At 39.9% G+C, this 20607-nt stretch overlaps 1 protein-coding gene across 1 annotated transcript in view; it reads left to right on the top strand.

Moving 5' to 3' along the window:
- Positions 1-19284, top strand: part of rngtt (RNA guanylyltransferase and 5'-phosphatase) — a 118222-nt gene extending 98938 nt beyond the window's left edge. The window contains exons 13-16 of the mRNA XM_026917993.3: positions 4308-4408; positions 10271-10337; positions 17653-17776; positions 18439-19284. Coding sequence (XP_026773794.1) covers positions 4308-4408; positions 10271-10337; positions 17653-17776; positions 18439-18590 — 444 coding nt within the window. The 3' untranslated portion in view covers positions 18591-19284. The remainder of the gene's footprint in view (positions 1-4307; positions 4409-10270; positions 10338-17652; positions 17777-18438) is intronic.
- The last annotated feature ends 1323 nt before the right edge of the window (positions 19285-20607 follow it).

Below are 20607 nucleotides of genomic sequence, written 5' to 3'. Positions count from 1 at the left end.
AATTAAGACAGCAGCAGATTCCCTCAGTCACTGCAGACGTCTAGACAACGATCAGAGCAGGCACAGCGCCAGCTTGCCTGGAGGTATGGGAATAAGCATTATCATGCCCTCTATATTAGGGAAGCTGACCGTTGTGCCCCAGTGCATGACCAGGTCATGAAATTGTCCACATTACCGAAGGGACAGAGACAGATGGCACCGACAAGTGCCCAGATTATTCCAGAATGTTGCACATGTGCTGCAAATTTCCAGCACAGTTTTATTGGGATGAACAGTAGGGCACAGTGTTTTCCTGTGCAGAACAGATGGGCGCTCTATCCTCTGATGGCATATGATCAAGACTGATCTTCCATCTTTATACTGTCACTGCTGAAGACACAGTACATCACCATGCAGCGCAGACTCGCCTCAGAGAAACAACTTTCACATCACCTGCAAGGTGTATTATGCAGAATGACTGCGTGGCAGATTCATTCCTTGTTCTTCGTTAATTCCACCACTTCATTTACTCGGCGAAGTCACGAGCATTAGTCAGAAGGTTCTCGCTCTCACGCTCTGTCCCTCATGCATACACAGCGCTGCTGTGTAATGAGACTGATGTGAGGCTTTTCATCTGATTAGAGCCAGAATGCAGCAGATTGATATTCTAGTTCTAATATTGCTAGTGATTGCTGCTAGTGATTGACTGAGCACTGTGAGCCAGCATAAAGAAACAATGAAGTGACAACAGATTTATGATAATACAGGTGTGTGTGTGTATATATAGTATGTGTGTGTATGTATGTATGTATATATATATATATATATATATATATATATATATATATATATATATATATATATATATATATATATATATATATACACACATACATACATACATACACACACACACTCCTGTTCCAAAACACTCACCACATAACATGCTTTATTTGCACCTAACACTTTTGGGTGATTTTAGATTTTAGAGAGCAATATCTTGTCCATTTATTCCTGTTTACTTCAGTGATTGAACTGCGTGTGTATTACGAGATGACCAAAGCACAGGGCCTTGCTGTTCCTACTCATAGTGCCTATTGTGAAAGATAGGGACATTTTGCACAGCTTCTTTTCAAAGCCCTTGCCCACACACACACACACACACACACACACACACACTCACACACACACTCACACACATACGCACACCACTACATCAGATATGCAACAAGAAGGACACAGTGTGAAAGCATCCTCTCTCGCTCGTTTGTCCCTATCTGTCTTTTTGTATGTCTTTCTCTCGGCTCTAACTGCGCTACCTCAGCTAACTCTGGAGGAAAAAAAAGAAGCTTTAAGCTCTTTCAATAAAAGTACACAGTCCTTATAACCACAAGGCTCATCCTTCACGCTAACACCTTCACCTCATTACCATAAGGTGAGGTTTTTTTTTTTTTCTTGCTAAAGGCACAGAATGGCTGTAAAATTTTAGTGTTGAGTGGTGATTTTATATAAGTGTAAAGTCCTGACTACAGAAATGTGCTTTGCAAAGTTAATGCTGCCTGCAATCCATACACAAGGGAAAAGTAAACCTGTGTGTCCAGAGGTCTTCATTTCTAACAGCAGTTTCTCTTTTGCCGCAAGTGACCATCAGTTTGTCTCTTTATTTAGAGATCCTGTGTGGCATGGTCATGGCTAGGTGTGGGTCGATGGCTCTCTTCCTGTGTTGGGGGCCTGCAACAGGATTTGAGGTGTCCCTGAGGATGCCTGCAACGAACAGCTAGAGGAAATGGTCCTTTACTGTAGACGTGCTATCAGGCAGTTACCGAACAGACTTTTGCCAGAAATAGATTAGCAATTAGATTTATGTTGTAGCGTATCTAAGATTGACAGTGTTATATGCAGCAGTGTGTGTTTATTACTGGTCATTGTGTGCTTTTACAGGAATGGGTGACTTTGTGACTTGCCAATCACACAAAAGGTGGTTGTGTTTACTTTTGCATAATGTTTACATAATGTTATCCAGGTAAATGCCTCGTCAGGTGGCATTTCAATAGCCCCTCATTCAAAATTTCTTAAGTTACTACTGCTTCTTAAAGTCCCACAGTAAGGTTTCTGGGCTTTCCTTAATGCCGTGAATGTCACAAGAAACAAAGGTGAAGGCTCTTGGAACTTTATGGTGGATGCGCCAGCACTGAGACACTATGGAGTAAAACCACTCCAGTGTGAATGTAGATCTCAAGGCCAACAGACCAAACATGGCTTGCTTTCATTCAGCCCATGAGAACTTACTAAAAACAATATTGAAACAGCCCATGGTACACTACAACTCAATATTTTCACACTATCTAGAATTCACAGCAGACCTGTAGTGTAGCGAACACCTGCGTTCTGCACACACGCTATGTAGAACGTGTGGACTCGCAATCTCTCAGAGCTCAGAGTAGATCTGCTGCATTTCATACAAGTCAGACAAGCGTCTGTAAATGATCCAGAATGATACAAAAAACATCCAGTGAGAAGCAGTTCTAAGGGTGGAAACGCCTTGTTGATGAGAGTGGTCAGTGGAGAATCGCCAAACTGCTTTAAGCTGACAGGAAGACTTCAGTAACTCGAAAAAACCACTAGTTATAACGATGGTGAGCAGAAAAGCATCCCAGAGCGGTGTCTTTATGGGGATTGCGACGTGTAGGCTGAATTACTATGCTTAGGGCTCTCTTACTCTTGTCACATCCTAAACAGTGAATGAATGAATGAATATAATGTTTTGATAAAGTAGCAAATTCTTCTTTTTTTTCCCTACTTCTTGATAATAATAATAATAATAATAATAATAATAAAAATAATAATAATAATAATAAAGAAAATGTTTTGGTCCCCTATTTTTTAGTGCCACGGCAAATGTTCAGTTAGGAATTAATCATTAAAGTAAACAAATTTTGGCCTAGTAAATATATAAATATATAAACACGGTGTTAATTAACTACAACTCTAAAGTGTTTTCACACTCTTGTTTCTTGATTAAAATGGGAAATGACTCAAAAAGACTCTATCATAATGAACTTTTCACACATAAACCTAACAGAACGCATTAAATTCTCACTTTGAGGAAATCTGCCAGTCGTTTGAGCGCGTTCGAATGGGTTTATTGGAAATCGTGAGTCTCGCCCACTCTCCAGCACACGGGCAAGAAACGATGTAATGGTCCCTTTAAGAGCAATCAGTGCCTCTGTGGTTGCTAAGTTACACACATCAGGCCCTGAGAGGGGCTCTGCGCATAGCGCCGAAATCCTTCCAGGTGCGGAAGTTGGGCCAAATGTCAATGTTTTTCGAAGTTTTTTGAAAAGCAACTTGAATAATATGTGAAACAGAGGAATATTCGCAGATGTCAGAAAAACGCAGATGTCAGAAAAACATTGTGTAGCCCACAGGAATGAAGAGAGATTGATGCATGTTGTGCTTTAAATCCGGAGATACACTTTACCAGCCGAGGTAGAACACACTGATGGGTTTGAAGGCAGTATTATTGCCTCTAGGATGCCATTTTGGCATGCTCACATATTATAAAGCTGGGATGTGAAGTGAGATTTAAGCACCTCAGAAATGTGCTAATCAGTACTTATTATTATTATTATTATTATTTTTAAAAGATGTTTTAAACCAGAAGTGACCGTCCATACGCAGCTGGGTTTGTGTCTTGGGAACTTGGGACAGCACTTCAGCAGATGATCCTTGTAGGTGTTCATGCACCAAACAGACGCGTGTTTAGCTGTGCACAGAGCTCGTATGATGAAGAGCCCTGCAAGTCACTCTTAAACAAATGGGAAATCTTCTCTTCCTCCCACACCATCCCTTTCTTCCTCTCTCCCTGTCTTTTTCTCTCTTTCTTGGCCTTATTTTTGCACTCATTCCCCAAGCCATTCGCTCCTTATTTTCAGAGAGCTCAAAGATGAGAGCAGTGCTAAAAACCATGACAGTTCTTCTGCATATACATCACGGCATGGTTTAGTAGTCAACTTGTTCTATCCTGTTCTCTTCTATCCCTGAATGATCGTTTGAGTTGGATAGGGGAAGAACCTCCCTCTGTATTAACACTGAATCAACATTCAACCGACAGAATCTAGACATCGACAAGCTGTTCATTGTTCTGGTTTGTGATGTAATAAAATGATGGAAGATGACTTTCCAGGTCATCATGAAATATCAACTTTTTTCTTTTAAATTCTTGGCATGATGTCACAGTGACTTGTGCAAATCTATTCGTTTAAAAATGTTGAAACCTTTAAACTTTTTTTTTTTTTTTTTTTTTTTTTAAATTTCTCACCGAGCAGAAATATAAGCCGGGCCGCTGCGATGAAATCCTGAAGTGGAAACCTCCCAGTCACAATTCTGTGGACTTCCGACTGAAGATCTCAAAAGTTGGAGGAGAAGGGTGAGTCAGAATCATCAAAACACACACACTCACACTCACACCCACACCCACACACACACACACATCTACCACATACAGTGCAATACGCAGATAGTAACAGCATGTTTAATTCACCTCACGCCCTGTTCACTCTGTAATGTAATAAGTTTTATTCTGCCATTGACCTTTTTTTTTTTTTAAACGTCTGTAATAAGAAGCTTCTTGCCAGCAGGTGTTTATTACATACCAGGGTTTTATAGGTCTTAATAATAGAGCTTTGTGACTTTTCACTGGCTTTATCTGGCATTTGAGACGTTCCTTATGATGTTCTTAGTCTACTGTAGTGACTAATGATAGAAACAGAAAATCCTGCGTAATGAAATGTATATATTATATGATATGATATAATATGATAGGTATATATATATATATACCTAAGTAATTCACGGCGGGAGGAATTTGAGGTTCTGTACAAAGCAAGTAAACAGATCAATACCTCCTACACAAGTGGACGTGGTCCTCCTCCACCATGCAGCGTACCCATGAACACACACACATGCAGCTTGAGAAACCTCCATCAGAACCTCCATGCTAGTGGTATTGAAGCAGCCCAGTATGGGTAACCACCTGCGTTCTGGACATTTAGAAAAGGAAAAACTCCTGTGACTCGTGACAGCAGAAAACAGTGCTACTTAGATGTTAAACGGGACCCGAGAGCTTAGCTTGCAGGTTGATTCTCACAAAGCTCTTGTGATGAAGAGGGCTGTTAGGCACTGAGGTTATGGGTCCGTGTCTGCCCCTGCCAAGCAACAGAGAAATGTGTAAAGCACTTGGCGCTCCCACCCACGCTATCCCTCACTTCCTCCTACTCTGTCTCATCCTTTTATAATCTCTCATACCCTACACTTTCCTTTCATTATTTTCAAGGGGTTCACAGAAGCAGTAACGACAAAGACAAAAAGCCTAATGAAAAGGAACTCAAGCTTAGCTTGTGTGAGTAGGCCCTGTACCTGCTGTTCTTGAAAGGAAGAAGTAAAAGCACACATCGTTTGTATTTTTTTAACTCACTGACCTGTAAATGGTGTAACCTGATCCATCTAATTAGATGATTTCATTCCTCTAAAGCTTTATTTTTGCCACAATATGCTTATTGTGGTACTACACAGTTTGAGGTTCTGTTAGATAATGGTTAGTCTGATCTCTTCAAGACTTTTTGGATTTTTTAGAGTTTTTATTTATTTATTTTTTTGCAGTGCGCTGACGCAATACTATGCAACTCAAAGAGCGTCCAAGTGAAATGGTCGCTGGATATCCAGCTGATTTTTTTTTTTTTTGCCTTTATCACTGGCTTTCCAGGCTTGGACTGTGAATAGCCTTAGTCCCTCTGCTCCAAGGCTCAGAATACCTAAAGCTTGGAAAGCTTTATCTGCTCAGCTCAAGCCTGACTGCTAAATAAGTAAATGTACATGCTCTAAAAAGCTTGTTTGGTCACGATACATACGTACAAGCAGCATTGCTCTTGAAGCGTCTTCTGATGCACCAAGAATAATCATGCTAGCGATGAATATATTGTAGTCACGGTGAGTGCACAAAGATCTCCAGTGTATCATGCGTTTTATTTTCTGCCTGGGATGATGGCTACCTTCACCAGCAATATAGCAGTGAATTGAATTGAATAATTTGCATTTGCTTTACAGCATCTGAAATGGAGTCCACATGGTCCATATCGCAAGTGGAATTCTATATATGACAAGGCAGGAGAGTGTTAAACACATCAGCCCTAGCTGTGATGTGGCACAGGCAGCGCGAGAGATAAAGACGGATGGGAAATAGTACGACGAGTGTTAAACTGCCACTGGAATGCTAATGCATCCGGTTTTGAACTTGCTGTCCAAAAGAGAGACAAGACTCAACTGTTTATGCTGTTTTTGTCCACTTGAGAGCTGTGATGTTTGCTGCCTGCTTTAGGAGCAGAAGAATCAAAAGCTATTTGAGCGGTATTGAAATTGAGAGCCAATTAAATTGGACCCTTGCCACTGATACAAGGCGTGTGACCTCAAGGAGCAAATCCTCCCAGTGAGCAATATTCAAGTGGCTCATTTTGTAACTTCAGCTCTATTTAATTAAGCGAAAGGTTTTGTTTCAACTTACTTGTGAACTCACTAATAACCACACGGAACACTGGCCGTAGTAGGCAGTGCTGAATGATATAATCAGCTTCTCACAGAAATAAACGCCTTCTGTTCTCAATCTGCGCTCAAGTTTTAAATGTAAAGTTAACGGTGGATATTCACGTCCAAATAAAGCAAGGATTGTCCTTCTTTCAACACAGTCAGATGATAAACCTCTGTTTAATTTGTGCAGTGACTGTCACTCTTTTCAAGGTTACCAACATGTCGTTCAGCTCCTTGCATGCTTCATCTTCCCACAGTTTTTCCAAAATACAGAAATTTAACCTTTAAAATTATCCCTCTGTTTTATCTTGGTGATTCCATGACTGGGGTCCCATTTGCCTCTCTACTTCTTACGATTAATTTTTCAATGTTGAATTTAAGAAAATATACATCTTGACCATCCAAAAAATGTGTTAACCCATCTCACCCATCCCTGTTTTGCCTGTTTTGGATTTTTTTTTTTTTAAGCATAGAATGATCAAATAAACTAAATCTCTTTAACAAGATTTTTTAAAAATGAATAATTGACTTTAAATGTATAATTTAGGTAACAGGGTTGTGCTTTGAACCTGTCCGTGTCAATCAGTATCACAATTTACTTTTCTTCTCATGATCTTCTCAAGATCTCATGATTTGTCTCAATGTCCAAAAGAGAGCCATTTCTGAATTTGATTTTGATTTGAGGGAAATCTTTAACAGTATTTTCTGGTTTACAATTAGCGGTCCCATTTCAAATCTGCAGATTATTTGCTGTTAACCCAGCTATGTGATTTGTGTAATTTTAAGACGCTTTTGTCTCTCGTGGTGGTCGTCAGGGATTTAAAAAAAATTAGGAGGGCTTTGTTTCACATCTGAGTACTTAAAGCATTAAACAGTCTGAACTGTCAAGTAGCCTTAAAGATGTAATGAAAGTGCCATGAAAATGGTCGTGCCGTGGACGTTTTGTAATCAAGGCCTCCAGCGTTGCCTTTTCAAGATGGAACAAGAGTAATGGAGCTCTTGATGGCTTAGCAAGGGTTATGTATTGGGCTCTGGAGCTCTTGGTAACATTCGGACTGTATTTTTAAAAAAAAATTATTTATGTAAGAGACTGCATCAATAGCACAGGATCATGTTCTATCATGTTCTATTTGAATTTAAAAAATATAAATAAATAAAACTCGTATTTTGCAGTATATAGGTTGAAAAGGTTGTTCTCAGGGGAGAAGTTTGCATTGCAGAAGCAATACCTAAAGAAAAAAAAAATTATATTCAGCATTTAGAAATGGGTTTGTAACAGTGCTGTGGTATCCTAATACTTTTGAGAGACCCACTTCACTTAGCTGTGGGTCAGGCCAGGTTGTGGATCTGAAGCCCTGCTATTGATCAGCTTGTGTAAAGTGATCCATAATAAATGAGGGAAATATTGATCATTACATATTTATTTTTCTGAAATGCTAAAAGAGAGTAAGCAAGAGAAAGTGCTGATGCTTCATGTAGGCATAATGCAGCTGAGATATGCGTCCTTTGGGGGTTAGCCAGAGGGTTTTTGATTTTAAAGATGGTTTCCAAAGGCTAATAGTTGGAAAATGTGGGTGCGGGATCGACGTGCAGGAGGCAACTGCGGTGTTGAAGCGTATTTATTGGGCTTAATCGAATAATTATTATCAGTTCATCCAGCTAGGGTTCAGAATACAGTTCGGTCCAAAATCAGAGATGAGTATAACTTTAATAACAGCACAGAGGAAGCTAATGAGCTAAGAAATGACTTATAGTGAAATATGAACTAATAGCAATGTTCTAATCAAAACAGGAAATAATGACCATATAAGGGAAGCGAAAAGCATAACAATTTAGGCAATTTACAGCCTTTCTGCCACAAAATTTGGTGGAAGAAATGGCTGCATCAGTATTGCTGTAGGATCTGAACCTGGAATTAAAAAAAACCACAGCATCAACCTTCCTCAGGGCCACTATCTCTTGGATGAGTTATATTTGGAGTGTTATGTCAATACGGCTCTGTTGACACGGACACTGCAAACGTTATCTGCTTCAGATGCAAGACATTTCCTGAGGATCTGGAAATATTACGCAGTTTTTTCTCCACTTGATGTGGTGTTTATCTTTTTACAAAGGAAAAGGCAACCTTTCTTATTTTGAGGTGGCCCACGTTCGCTGTTCGAACATTTTCGTAGGTGTTCCTTCACATCACATCAATAGCATGCTCACAGTAAATTTAAGCACCAGAACCTCCAGTTCTAACCTGCTGTTGTCTCATGGCTGAGTCAGCCGTGGGCTTGAACCTTTGTTGGTGTGCTTTCTTTCTTTCTTCCTTTTTTTTTTTTTTTTTTTTTTTTTTGGGGCTGGCCAAAGTCTCTCTGATTGAAATCCTAACCTTAACCTTAGCCAGTAATTCTCCAAGCGCTGAATTGTTCAAGCTGCCTCCAGCTGTGAGCTTTCTCTGTATTTAGGCTGTCAGATGATCCCTGAAGCCTCTCATTGCCTCTGCTGGGTCTCGCTGCGATTAAGCAAACCTCCAGACACACTCCGGAAGCACGTCCTGACAATCTGAGAGTAATGGACTGGAAGGGGTTGTGTGTGTGGCTTTAAATGAAGTCAGGCTAGAAAGCTGTTTTTGTTGCGCTCCTCTAATTTGAGGGATATTGTCCCGACTGGAAAAGGTTCCTCACGTAACCTCTAGCCCCCCTCCCATTCGCAGCTGCAGGTATGCTTGTTCCTAAATCATTGCCATTTGTGGGAGAGGCGACCGTACAGCGGCACTCAGTATCGAATTAACCGCAATGCTGTTCTATTAGTGAGATCCTGTTTAGCTTTTCTCACACATGTTCGATAACATTACATCTAATAACAACCATTTAAAAAATTATCAATACATTAAAAATTGGAAATAATCCACTTCAGGGACCTCCGTTTCACATCAGGTTGTATTTCGATGTGGATTATTTTCATATAACCGTGCATTATTCCTTATTATAAAAAACATGTAATTGTTGATATGGGGAAGTTTTCTGTGTTTTTTGTTTTTTTTTTTTTGGAATGAGTCTCCAATGTCAGAGATGTAACAGCTAGATATACACCTTTTTTTTTTGATGTATTCTGACACAGGAAAGCCTTCAGGATAAAGGTGTTTTGTGGACGTCAAGCAACATTACGTGTACCTATAAATGGATAAAAATTACAACGTGTCACTCTTTAATAAAGAAATTGTAATTGCTGGCAAGTTGCTGTGGTGTAACAGGAATAAAACACTTCAGGAAGTGCTGTTATAAGATAATATTTCAGGGTGGAAACCGTAACTTTGCATCACACCTCTATCATTTATTATTTTCCTATAGCAGCGTGCTCTTGTTGTGTTTTATACCTTACGGACGTTCTGCAGCCTAAGAACCATTCATGTGTGCAATCAGATAATGATAGATTTGAACTTGATTGCGTTATTTCTCATCACTTTCCCTTTAATTAATCTTAACACCCCAATGCATGACAGGACTGCTCTAATACACACTCAGTTATTTCTGGGATATCTTTTTGGCTAATAAGAGATTTGTTCAGTGAAGACCTCTGTGTGTGCATATAAGGATGATATGAATTTGGTGTCTTTGAACAGCATTGACTGTAGTGTGGTTGTACCTGTGTGTGTTTCTTTTTTTTTCTTCTTTTTTTTTTTTAAAAGTCATTGCTCTCACTCAGTATAACTCTGTCTTTGCAGGTTGATCCCTCAGACGGTGGGTCTGCTGTACGTCGGCAGTTATGACATGCCCTTTGCTCAGATGAAGGTGAGATCTGTGCTTAATTTGGCAACACGGTAATGCCAAGCTCTCACCCTCAGGCAGTAGTGTCTGGCATAAAACCACAGATGAGCTTCCACTTTATTTATTTATTTATTTATTTATTTTCGGTCCTATTCCAGCATTCATTAAACTGGATCCCAAACGAGCATACTTACGTCAGGATACAAGTGTGACACATTTACGGGGGTGCCTAGGGGTTTAGGGAATTTTTGGAACCCGTCCCAAAGGGGATTGTTACATCTCTATTCTCTCGCTCTAACTCTCTGTATTATTCCCTGAATCAATATGTATCCAGCCTTCTGGAAAACGCACAAAAGTTAACCCTCATGTGACGTGTACCTTCTTCATTAGGATCAAAGGCTTAACCTTATTCTCCCGTTTCTTATTAATCTCACATTCAGCAAACCTGATTTGTTCTGTTATCTACAGGGGGCTCGGAATTCAGGAGAATTCTTTGGGGAAAATGGGCTTTGAGTCGTGTGTGTGTGTGTGTGTGTGTGTGTGTGTGTGTGTGTGTGTGTGTGCACGCGGTGTGTGTGACTTGCACTGCCTGTTCGGCTTCACAGCATAGATTTCTCATTATGGGGTTAAAAAATGTACGATGGTCTGATGTTCTGTAAATGAACCTTCAAAAGCGTGTTGTTAAATGGCCATCCATCAGGTGCTAGCACTAAACAGTACATTAGCCGTGAAATTTCATCAACATGGATTTTTATGGTTGACTCGTGATCAATAACAGAAAAGCGTTGCGTGCAGGGCAGAAAAATAATCAACAGGGTGGCGAGATGCAGCCTGACTGGAAGCTGAGTTAGTGTCATCACCATGAAGTTGCTTATTTTTGTGTGTTTTATTCCTCTTATACCACAGCAGTTTAAATATTTCATTTAATTATTAATCCATTAATCATGAGAAGTTAGTTCCTCTAATCACTTATAACAGTTGTACATTTATAAGGTCCTCCGTCCTGAAGAATTTCTCATGTCCGAAAGCTACAGCTTTACCTCTGAGTGTTATAAAGTGCTGACACTGGAGACTCCTTCCATAAATGTTAAATGAACATCATGCAGAAAACAACACCATATCAACAAATGTGAAGCATCCACCATCTATGAATTAGCTGTTAACATAGAAACAATAACATAATAGAGCGAGGGTGTTAATATCCACCTGTGATTTGGTTTGCAGTTAGAACTACTGTCATATCAAACCATAAATAATTCACAAAATGTTATATATATTCTTTTAAATTCCGTAGCAATTGAAAAAAAAAAAACCAAATATGAAAAAAATATGAGGGAATGGTATAAAGTAGCGTCCGCTTCGGCTTATGTGTATTTTCTTTGTTCTGTGATCTTCATTGTGATGCATGAGAGTCAAAGTTTCCTGCTGCCTCTCAGCCTCGATGTACAGCTTTAGCACAGTAGAAGTGATCACATATCACACCGCACTGAGAGCGCAGCCGAGAAAGCGTTTCTAGGGGAGTTTGTCACCCAAAGACGTATCTGTGTAATGCAGCAGAGCGTGGAGAAAGCAGAGAGTCCAGCCACAGCAGCACTTGGTGAAATAGATCAGCTTGAGAAACACTGAGATAAAAGTTATTTGTAATCCTGTTGCATGCTTCACATGGGAACAGGTTTGCGATCTCCTTGGCTTGGAGCAGCTGCTCCCCCGAGGCCTTTCGAAAGCTGGGCTGGGTCAAGTATTGCTTAATCCAATTGTAATCATGCACGAAACATCTGAACAGTACAGAGAACGATTTATCAGTCGATTACATTGTTTATGCACTTTGACAAAGGAGACTATGAAGAGCTGCTCTATCAACAGTATTAAAATCGATAGGGTCTGTAACTGGTTGTCTCCCTGCAGATTGTTGTTGTTTTTTTTTTTGTTTTTTTTTTTAAACCTCTTCTGTTCTCTAAATAGTGAAAATCTAACCTGGTCTAATCACTGTAAGAAGGTGCCACTCCTATTTTAGGTGCTAATCCTAAAGGAAAATCCTCCCTGAAAACTTTGGTTAATGTTTTTTTCCATTACCCACAATGCCATTTAACTATCTACTGATGTTGATGCCAGTGGGATTTAACTCTTACTTCAAGAGTGATGCAGCAGTGCTTTAGTCTGTCCAGCTCTTTCAGCTCCTTATCTATACATTCTGCTCATAGCTTCCAAAGCATCAACTTTCATGCTAACGCCACCGTGAGCGCCGTCATGCTAATCATCGCTAACTAGCTGAGTCAAGTCTCTGCTGTAACTGTTGTGTAGCTGCATTGCATTCTGAGTCCGGCGTTTGCTATCTCCACTACTTCTCATTAATATGACATTGAACATAAGTGAGAAACGCCATTAAGCGTGTTAGCAGTGTCCCCCAGTGACATCGTCGCGGCACACCACTCAGAGGAAGGAAAAATATGGCGCCAACCAACAAATTTGCACACTCACAATCATTTAACACATCAGACATATTTCAATACCAACCTATTTAATGTGTTTCAAGTCAGGTCCTAATGTAAAGAACAGTTTTACAGAATGAAATCATCTGTCCGGTACAAAGAAAACATCTTTGTGTTCATATTTCCAATAATTATAGTTATTTTAACTTAAAAAGATATGGGAAAGATGTTAGACAGTTGTCTTGCAGTCTGAATGTATCAAGGCAAACCTTTGCAAGGAAGCACAAGTTCTAATTAGGTAGTATGATTAGTGTTGGCCAATTAGCATTGAAAAGGAATTAAACAGTCAGTTTTTCCACTTATAATCATTTGCCTGCTGAATAGATTTCGTGGGCATGTTGGATGTGTCTGAAATTCACTCTGATCTCCATAAATACATGAACAAAGTGACTTGAGAACCCTCAAGCTTCCATTCCTCACAAAAGAAATAATGACAAAAGAAACCGAAGAGGTGAGTTACACAGCCATCAGGGATATTGTTTAACGTATTCAAGTGCCGTTTTAGTTTGAGGATTTTCCTAAGCAGTGTCATTTGTTTTTAAAGTACCTATTTGCTTCATTAGACACAAACTAATTAGCAAGCCGCCCTGATAGATGAATGAGTGATGGAGGAGAAAACTGAGACGAAACACAGTTCTTCAATAGACAAATGGCTTGTCGTTAACAATCTACAAGCATCACGGCAATATAAACGCCTAATTTGTATTGCACCGCTGTTTGGTTTGTGTGGCTCGAGCTTCTCTTTGACTGATGTTTCTGTCACAGTGGCAATTGCTCAGCCTTTTCCTGCGTAGACCCCCGAAAGTGAACCGAGGGTTAGCTTTGATGAGCTTATAGATCATCTCTTGTCCTTAAGGTGAAATGTTTGTTAAATGTATCATGGCACTAATTATTGTGAGGACAAAACCAAAACATAGCCCGTTCTCTATCTATAAATCATTTTCCTTGTATCCCTCTCACAATGTGTGCGTGGAACCATGATGCTTCTGCTGTGTTTCCATACAGTCCCTTCTCTCTCTCACTGATTTATTTATTAAAGTGACCTTCTGTCAACCTGTACAGTTTGCCTCCAGCCTGCATATAAGAACTCTCTATGATACTCTTCCGACTTCTCAGGACTTCCCAAAGATTGGTTTACACTTCAAATGCATGGCAGGCTTAGCAGAAAGGGAGAGAGAGAGAGACTATAAGAAGGGGGTATAGAAATATCCGAGCTCCCGTAAGAGCCGGTGAGGGGGTGTTCTGAGTCAGTCACGCCTCTCTGAGTCATATTTCAGCAGCTGAACTTTCACATTTGCAAGCAGCATGTGTGAAATGTATATGCATCGCCTGCAAAATACGAAGCCCACTTAGTGCACTACTCCCACTGTCATGTTAGATGTGTTGAGTCCAGCCCAGAGTACAGCCTGCCTTTTACGCATTACTCAAAAGCAGCCAGCTCTCCATCAAGTAGTGTGTGAGATAATCAAGCTTAGGATGTGCCAGTAGCAGGATGCTGGCATCAGAAATGTGTGGCGGCCTGGGAAAACCCATCACATGGTTAATGGTACACATGGCATTCTACTATACAGTTCAGGCCAGAAGTTTGTGTACACCTAGGTGAAAGATATACAGTCTCTTTCAGCAAGTCAATTAGGGCATCTGCTTTGTCCACATCAGAGGTAATTTTAAAACAATCGATTAGACAGAATTCCAGTGGGTCAAAAGTTTACAGACACCAAGTTGACGGTCTCTTTGAACAGTCTGGAGGATCCAAGAAAGTGAAATAATGAATTTTAGAAGCTTGTGATTGGCCAATTGTCATAATTAGGAGTTCATTGGGAATCCACCTGTGGCTGGATTTAAGGGCCTGCCTTTAGAGCCTGTGCAAATCAGCCAAGAGCTCAGGAAAAAAAAAAATTTGTGGACCTCCACAAGTCTGGTTCTGCCTAAGGAGCAATTTTCCAAGCAGCTGAAGGTACCACAAGCATCTGTATAGTCAGAACATCTGTATAGTCAGAACTATGTTAAAGGCAGAATAACCAAGTTTTGGCCCAAACATGATTTTGTTAGTATAAAAGTTAGTGGTTTGTTTCTGTTCATTGACTATGTAATTCTCTCTCTCTCTCTCTCTCTCTCTCAGTATAAAAAAAAATTGAAACCGTATAGCTCTAACACATGGTGTGTATCAGAGGTCAGTGTGTGTTGAAGATCAGTGATGTGTTACAGGTTGTGATAGAGTTCATTGACATTAGTTTTCTACACTTACGGTGTAACAGCAAAGCCAGAACCTAACCTAACCTGCTTTATATGCAACATCAGGACACCTCGATTGAAATTGTACACCTTAATATCTCGTCTATCTTTTTTCTGGGTTTTTTGGAATACCTGTGTTACCATATACATGAAGGATCTTTACATACATCCGTTTAAAAAAAAAAAAAAAAAAAAAATGTGGGCTGCAGGTTTTCAGTCCACTCATGCAGGAGCTACTCCTCATTCCACTTGTTTAATCAATTGATCTTGAGCTTTAGTAGACTATTGTAATGAAAGTCTGCAGCCACACTAGCCTTTTGTGAATAAATTTGTAGACCCCTGACTACGGGTGTTACGGTGACATGGGTTCACTGTGTATGATCAGACACTTCCCTCACCATTGACTTTTCCAAAAACATATTAAAATGCATGTCTGTTTATTACCTCTACTCATTTATTATATCAAATTCCTTACTCTACTGCAGACTCCTATAATGCCTGGTCATTAAATACATTTAAATACAAATACAGCACCTTCTTTAAATACATCCTACCAAAAATAAAAAAAAAAAAAGATCAGTCTGACCCTCAGAAAAAAAGATGAGTCAGGAGGGGATGATGGTGAAGTGTGTAAAGTTTATTAACGGCCATCTGCTTCCAACTAGCGTAAAGGTTGGCTACAAGAGAAAAAGAGGGCAAGAAAACACCACTCTCTACAAAACCATTGTTTTACTCTTCATTATCCATAATGCAGTGCACTAAACCTTAACCCTTTACCCGCTTAGCATGATTGTAAGTTTATCACCACTTCATTATCGTTTTAGGGATTTACTACCGTGACTGAGATTTTTTTCCACCATGGCAGCATTCTTTCCTGAAGAGACAGTAGCCTGTATTTACTAATGAACCTGCTAATTTATATTCTTTAGAGTTTAAGTAGAGAATAAAACATGACCAACTGGATGGTGTGATGCCGGCTAAAATGAAGCACTTAATGTTCCAGCTCGATGTTAATTATTTTCCTCTGACGGAACATCCCAAAGTGCTTTATTCCTCTTACATCACAGCAATTTGCCAACAGTTTTTTTTAACTTATTTATTTCTATTCATTAGCAAATAGCTGTTGGAGAGAAATGCAGTAATATTTGAGCAAAGAAAGGTTTTGAGCAATTTGGATAGAGATATTGAGAGTAACTCGAGGAACCCACACTCCAGACTGCAGCTATAATGAAGTGGATTTGGTTGGATCAGGTGCCGAGTGGAGTTTCCAAAATGGCTTCCAGAATCTCACAGCTACACCTGGGAGTGCGAGGATGGCCTGGACTCAAGCCAAAAAAAGAGCTGCTGTCTCCCAGTCAGAACGAGGGACGATAATCTCCACTCGCTCACAGCCAACTGCATTGTTTATTTGCTCTATTTATACTTCATCAACTCTCACAAGTGTGTATGTGTTCACATTTCACATTTGTGAATGTGTCATAAGGGTGTGTCTCCTTTTGCTCTTCTAAAGCATCCACCCCCCCATCAATGATCTCACAGATGCCCCTCACGGTCGGAGTGCACAGGCTTTTACTTAGCCAGCATGCTGCTGAGCTTGGCACAGCAGTGTTTCCTTCCAGTGCCGCCTACTTCTCTAGTATCCCACTGTCTCAAAGAGCGAGTCCCCCCTCTCCCTCGCTCTCTCTCTCTCTCTCTCTCTCTCTCTCTCTCTCTCTCTCTCTCTCTCTCTCTCTCTCTCTCTCTCTCTCTCTCTCACACACACACACACACACACACACACACACACACACACACACACACACACAAACTCACACTCGCACTGTCTTGCACTTTCAGCCCCATGTACCACATACATGTCCTCTAAAATTGAATGTTAAGACATTTTTAAACCAGCGCTGTTGAATTCTCGATTGTGATTGGTTGATTATTTGCAGGTTTATACAGTTGGAGGAAGGTCTTCAGAAGGTCTTTTCTATGTAACCTGACAAGCTGCATTTTTTTTTTTTGTCTTATTAACCTCAAGACAGTTAAAAAAAAAAATGCTATGACATAAATTGTTTTTGTGGGTGTTCCAAAATGTTAAATGTAAACATAAACAGTCAAAAAGTACAATGTGTCATTCTTTAATGAAAAAAAAAAATCATTGCCAAATTGCTGTTGGTTACATTTCGCATCAGGCCGCATCACACCACCCACCCCATCACTGATTACTTACCTATAACTTCATGTCTTGTTTTAGGTTTAGTTTTTATGTAATGTTCCTGAAGGAACAACATGTCACATGGATCACTTACAGCAGTTAGAACTGCTGTGGTACACGACACTTGCAGGATTGTAGTGCAGAGAGAAACATAAGTACACACGGTTATATATAACAAGTATAATATGGATGAATACGACCTATAAACTCATGTCCTGTTTTACAAATCTGCTGTAGTCTGAATATGGCCTATATTCACGAGCAATCGATTTCACAGTGTTGCTAATACCCAGTGTTGCTGATGCCTGCACCACACGGCTGACTTTCCAGAGTCACTGGCAAAACATGCTTTATTTCAGTGCCTTTGTGCAACACTGCTCTGTGCATAACGCTCATCTCTGCTCTTCCTCCACAGGTGACGAAAGACCTGAAGCAGTACGATAACAAGATTATCGAGTGCACGTTCAAAAATAACACCTGGGTCTTTATGAGGCAGAGAATAGACAAGAGCTTCCCCAATTCGTATGATACAGCGATGGGTGAGTGACAGCACCACAGGAACAACATTCACTGCATGTGTAAATGAGAGTATCACCGCTTTCTGTCTTCCACATACTCACAGTAGTGGACAATACAGGGCTGTTAATTTTACTTCTGATCTGATCATTTTACTTTTGGTCAAGTCACGGTATCAGTAAGTGATAGAAACTACATTAAGGGTAGAGGTAAAACTTTTGATCATTCAGGTGGAAATTGTTCTGATGATGAAGCTCTTTAAGCCAAATAAATCTGGTTCTTATCAACGGGGTAATAATAAACACAAGGTTTGTTACTAATAGAGGTCAGGAGTCAGAAGTTTCCTCAGGTCAACCTTGTTTTGTAGAAATGTAAAGATATACCAACCATCTGTGCCACCAAATTTTCTGCTCTTTCTTTCTTTCTTTCTTTCTTTTTTTTTCTTTTTTTTTTTTTTTTTGTTTTTTTTTGTTAGCATCATCTGGTGCATTTCAGTTCTCATTTTCACTTGGCTGGTGGTCAAGTCATTAAAGCTATAGACATTAACAGCGACATACTGCTAAAACAGGATCCTGAATAAAACGTGTCCGCTAGAAATGTGCCCGAGCTTGACCATGGCTACAGGAAATGGCTTGTCATCACACGTACGGTAACGTGTAAACTCTTCCCGTCTCCTTCCCTACAGCTGTGTGTAGCAGCATCCAGTTTCCTGTCACAAAGGAAAGCCTGCTGGAGTTCCTGGACCGCTGTGCCCAAAGCCGCAAGCACCATTCGGACCCGGACGCTCAGCTCATGCCCCCTCCCCCTCCAAAAAGACCCACTCACGGCTTCCCGTAACCTTTTGCATCTTGAAGTTGTTCTAGTGTAGCAGTTTTTTTTTTTGTTTTTTTTTTTAAATAAATGTATTTGGAACCCTGGCTCTTTCTACGCCTTGATAAGGAGACTTTCTGAGATGCACAGTGACATTTCACAGCTTTACCCTTCTTACTCAAACATCTACCAGACACCAGACGCTGCATTTCTTTGAAATCTCTTGTGGTGTGGAGACCTTGTCTGGGTGTTCATAGCTGAGACATGGTCTTGTTTAAAAAAGAATTAAATAAATGTTACATTGACATTTGTTTACCTCTCTTTGTATTTATTTTATTGCATTTTATCATATATTTTTTTAGCATAGTGGTTTAAAGAATTGCTGATGTACTGTCAAGATTTTCAATGCTACTGTCCAGTCGACTGGATGATTGATTTGGGTTTGTTTTGTGTATTTATCATCCACAGAGACCAGCAATCACTTTAAGCAATGTGCTGTATTAATTGTAATAAATTAAACAGGGTGCCAGAAGCATCACTTTCTGTTGACGCTTGATTTCCAGATCCAGTTCTTGCACTAATGATGTCAAAATTTTTTCTTTAAGCCAGTTCCTTTATCACAATAGGCAGACATTTCACTGATTTGCTGTCACCATACTGTGAATATGCTGTGCTTCTATCCTAAGACTTGTATAATAAATTCTATAGATAGCTGACGTGACCTTTTTGCTTCCAGTGTGATTCTCATCATGGCATTGCCCCAGTCCTCCAAACATAGAAACTATTAGTTCAGTGAAAGGAAAGGACCAGATGGTTCTCTGATTTTAGAACTTCCTGTTGGCGTCACTTCAGAAATGTCAGACAATTTAGAAAGCAGCACAGTGTGGACTGTCTTCAGCACTCAGCATGATTGAAATGAGAGCCTGGCTGGGGTGCAAGATGTCCTGGTGAAGTAACAGGAAGTCCAGGAGATCTTGTCAGCAGAAAAGTGGGTGCGAGATGGTTGAAGGCATCAGTGGGCGGTCAGAAATATAGATTCCAGAATAAAGAGAGATGCGGCACGATGCGAAGCAGAATCTCGAAGTGTCTTATTTTCATATAACCATACGGTCTGGAGTGCGTTATTCTGCTTATACCACAGCAATTTGCCAACAATTACAATGTTTAATGTATTAATAAACAACTTGCTGGGAGAAAAGGTAGTTCCTGTTCTCGATTACGTTATAGCAATGATAGATAACCAATTGTTCCTTCACCAGCATCTCCTTCTCTCTCTCTCTCTCTCTCTCTCTCTCTCTCTCTCTCTATCTTTCTCTTTCTCAAGAAACGCAGTTTGTCATTGTACAGAGAAACTGGAAAGTGTGCTGGGAAACTGTTATACATGCTGCTATACAAAAATAACATACACCTTCTGACCAATCAGTTTTCAGAATTCAACTGCGCTGTGGTATAAATATATAAATACTGTCTCATGAAAGTTGCCCTATTTTATTGTTTACACCTCAAGCCCACTCTTATGTTTTCTACTGGAGGAGTTGACATTCACCTCAATGAACATGGCACAAAGTTAAAAAGAACTGCTACCGAATTTCTTTCCATGATCCTGACTCCTTTTCCCATTCAAATGAATTGAGCGTTTCACCAGAAGAATTGGTCTGAGTGCCGTATTGTAATATTGCAAGTGTAGAGAATGGGACTGTTCCTTGCATTCCCAAGAAAAAAAAAAAAAAAAAAAAAAAAAAAAAAATTACACTTCACAAAGTACAAATCTGAGCTAATTTAAAAATATTGCAGGTGGAAATATGCACCTGCCGACAACATTGTATGTGCCAGAGAGGATTGTGGGTTCTGTGCAGTCAGTGCAGATCAAGTGGGGGTGGTCAGAGTTTTTGCTGGAGATTGGATTAAAAAAAAAAAAAAAAAAAAAGCCCTGTGCTTGGCTCCATTTCAGTGCTCTGAATGAAAATCGCCACTGAGTGACAATCTGTGTAAGTCTAGTCGCCTCACTGCTATTACTAGACTGCCAAGATCTTCTGGACGAACA

This window comes from Pangasianodon hypophthalmus, chromosome 30 (genome assembly GCF_027358585.1).
Source record: "Pangasianodon hypophthalmus isolate fPanHyp1 chromosome 30, fPanHyp1.pri, whole genome shotgun sequence".
Taxonomy (NCBI): Eukaryota; Metazoa; Chordata; class Actinopteri; order Siluriformes; family Pangasiidae; genus Pangasianodon; species Pangasianodon hypophthalmus.
Note: the sequence above shows the minus strand (reverse complement) of the source record. Positions and strands in the feature narration are given on the sequence as shown.